A 2,349-nucleotide genomic window follows, 5' to 3' on the forward strand; every position below is an offset into this window, starting at 1 on the left:
AAAGTGTTATTACATACAATAATTTCCCATTTTAAAAAATAAATGTATAGGCCTTGTGGCCATGTGTCTAAGATGGATCGAATGTGGGTCTTTGGTCTGATAAATGATGTGAATATTAGGATATGTGTTATTTTCACCATTGCTTATTTTAAATATATAACTTAATTAACCTTTTTTTTAAATGCAATAGTGCAGCCTATTCTATTTTGAACTGTTTTATACAAAGACCTGGCGCTTCATCTGTGAATATTTTTTCACCATTGTTACTATCACAGATTTATGTCGAACTTGTGTTTTAGTCTCCCAAGTTCATCTTCGTATTTTATTGGAGCAAAACAGAACTAGAAGAACGTCTTATGATTTTGAAGAAAAGAATCGCTTTATTAACTGCTTTTGGTTTGTCTTCTGACCAGTTTAACGACTTGGCAAATGTCAGTCCGTAAGTCTACCACGGTGAAGCGTGCCACTGAGTATTTCTCTGAAAACCAGAGAAAAACTAAGGATTTTTATTTAGATTTATACTGTTCATTTTTCCTTTATATATATATACAGTAAAAGTGGCAGATCTCAGTCTATATTTGGTACAAAATAAACAAAAAATAAATAAAAGCTCAGTCGTATTCACTTAAGAACCGAGGTCCACCAGGCTTGAAGTTAAAGGTCCCAGTAATGAATCCTGGAGTTGATGTGGGTGTCCTTGCATGCCGTGTACCGACTGCGCGGCGCCGAGGCCGGTCATGGAATACGCGGACGCTCCGGGGTGGCTCATATTACCCTGGAGCAGGAGCACGGAGTTCTGGTCAGGACTCTGCGGGGGCGAGAACTCGTCCTCTGAGCTTGACATCAGGGACTTCCCGCCGTCCAGCGGTGACAGCTGGTTCTGTTTGTTAGCGCCCGTGTTGTTGTTTTCGCTGTTCTCTCTGTCAACGATAATGAGATGAGGGTTACGCAAACACATTTAACATTAGCCTATATTGATAAAATATGTTTTGTTAGAAATAAAAGCCGTTGTCAAATATAAATCTAATTTAGTCGTGGCAGATGACTACGCTAGAATAACAAATTCGCACACTAAATGAATATTTCATTTCTATACTGAATGGCCATCGAAATGAAACAACAATTTCATCTTTTTTCAATTTTGACATTTTATAGTTAAGTGTTCTCTTTGATTCTGACTGCTGACAAATATATACACGTAAAATAAATGGTCAGATGAGTTAAATGCTTTCTTATAAATTAAGTGGGTTTATTCCTGTCAACAAATATTAGCGTATAACATTATTAAATTACCCAATATTTTAAAGGGTTGTATCATCCTTAATGTCACAACTATAGGCAACGTTTTTACACTGACACAATGTTAATATTTAAGGATCTCTTGGATCAAAAAAAACGTGTCAACAACAGCATCATCTGCGCTGCACCAACAGCAGTCAGCTGTGGACTGAGTGAAATGGGGGGCTGAATTGGCTGTATGAAACGCATTTTTATTTTGTTCTCAGGTGACCAGGCTTACCTTTCTTTTGCCTCCGCTGCGCGATCCCTCTGCCGTCTGTTTTTAAACCAGTTGCTCACTTGGGTGGTGGTCAGCCCTGTGGCCTCGGCCAACTCCCTCTTTTCCCGAGGAGATGGATAGGGGTTGTGCGTGTACCACTCCCGCAGCACACCGCGGGATTTCTCCTTAAAACAGTAGCTGGTCTCCTCTCCGTCCCATATTGTGCGCGGCAGAGGAAATTTCCTCCGCACTCGGTATTTCCCCACCGCTCCCAGCGGTCGCCCCCTCAGCTTCTCAGCTTCAACGTAATGGGCCTTAAGCCACAGCTGCTGCAGCTTCGGGTGGTTGTGCGGAGAGAACTGGTGACTCTCTAGTATCTTATAAAGTTCCCTGAAGTTTCCACGATGAAAGGCGACTACAGCCTTGGCTTTGAGGACGCTCTCGTTCTTGTGGAGATGGTCGCAGGCCGGAAGAGACCACAGAAAACGGCCGAGACGCTCAAGGTTCCCCCCTTGCTGCAGCACCTCGCACACACACGCGACTTGCTCCTGAGTAAACCCGAAAGAAGGCAACATTGACATGACGTCTGACTCCCGCTACCAAACCGCTCTCCTCTAGATGCTATAAAGGAAGCGGAATGGGTGACACCCCGTTTGCTTTCGTTCAATGGGAGCGATTGGGTCGCTTCACTAGATTTTTGGGGTTGGAGACGTCCTCTGCGCGCGCCGTGAAGTTTTGGGTGTTTGTTGAAGACAGTTTGTTCACTATCGACTCATGTCGCGCTAAAAGAGCACTGCGCGACTGCTGATTGGCTCTCCAGCTGCCCTATCCCCAGCAGCAGTGCGGAGAGA

At 43.7% G+C, this 2,349-nt stretch overlaps 1 protein-coding gene across 1 annotated transcript; it reads right to left on the reverse strand.

Annotated features, from left to right (window-relative positions):
• Nucleotides 1-360: 360 nt before the first annotated feature.
• six1b (SIX homeobox 1b) lies at nucleotides 361-2,349 on the reverse strand. Its single transcript, XM_067418486.1, has 2 exons — nucleotides 1,520-2,349; nucleotides 361-920 (listed from the first exon to the last, which is right to left on the reverse strand). The coding sequence occupies exons 1-2, from the start codon at nucleotides 2,077-2,079 to the stop codon at nucleotides 626-628; spliced, it is 855 nt and encodes a 284-aa protein (XP_067274587.1). The 5' UTR covers nucleotides 2,080-2,349; the 3' UTR covers nucleotides 361-625.

This window comes from Pseudorasbora parva, chromosome 15 (assembly GCF_024679245.1).
Source record: "Pseudorasbora parva isolate DD20220531a chromosome 15, ASM2467924v1, whole genome shotgun sequence".
In the NCBI taxonomy this organism is placed as follows: domain Eukaryota; kingdom Metazoa; phylum Chordata; class Actinopteri; order Cypriniformes; family Gobionidae; genus Pseudorasbora; species Pseudorasbora parva.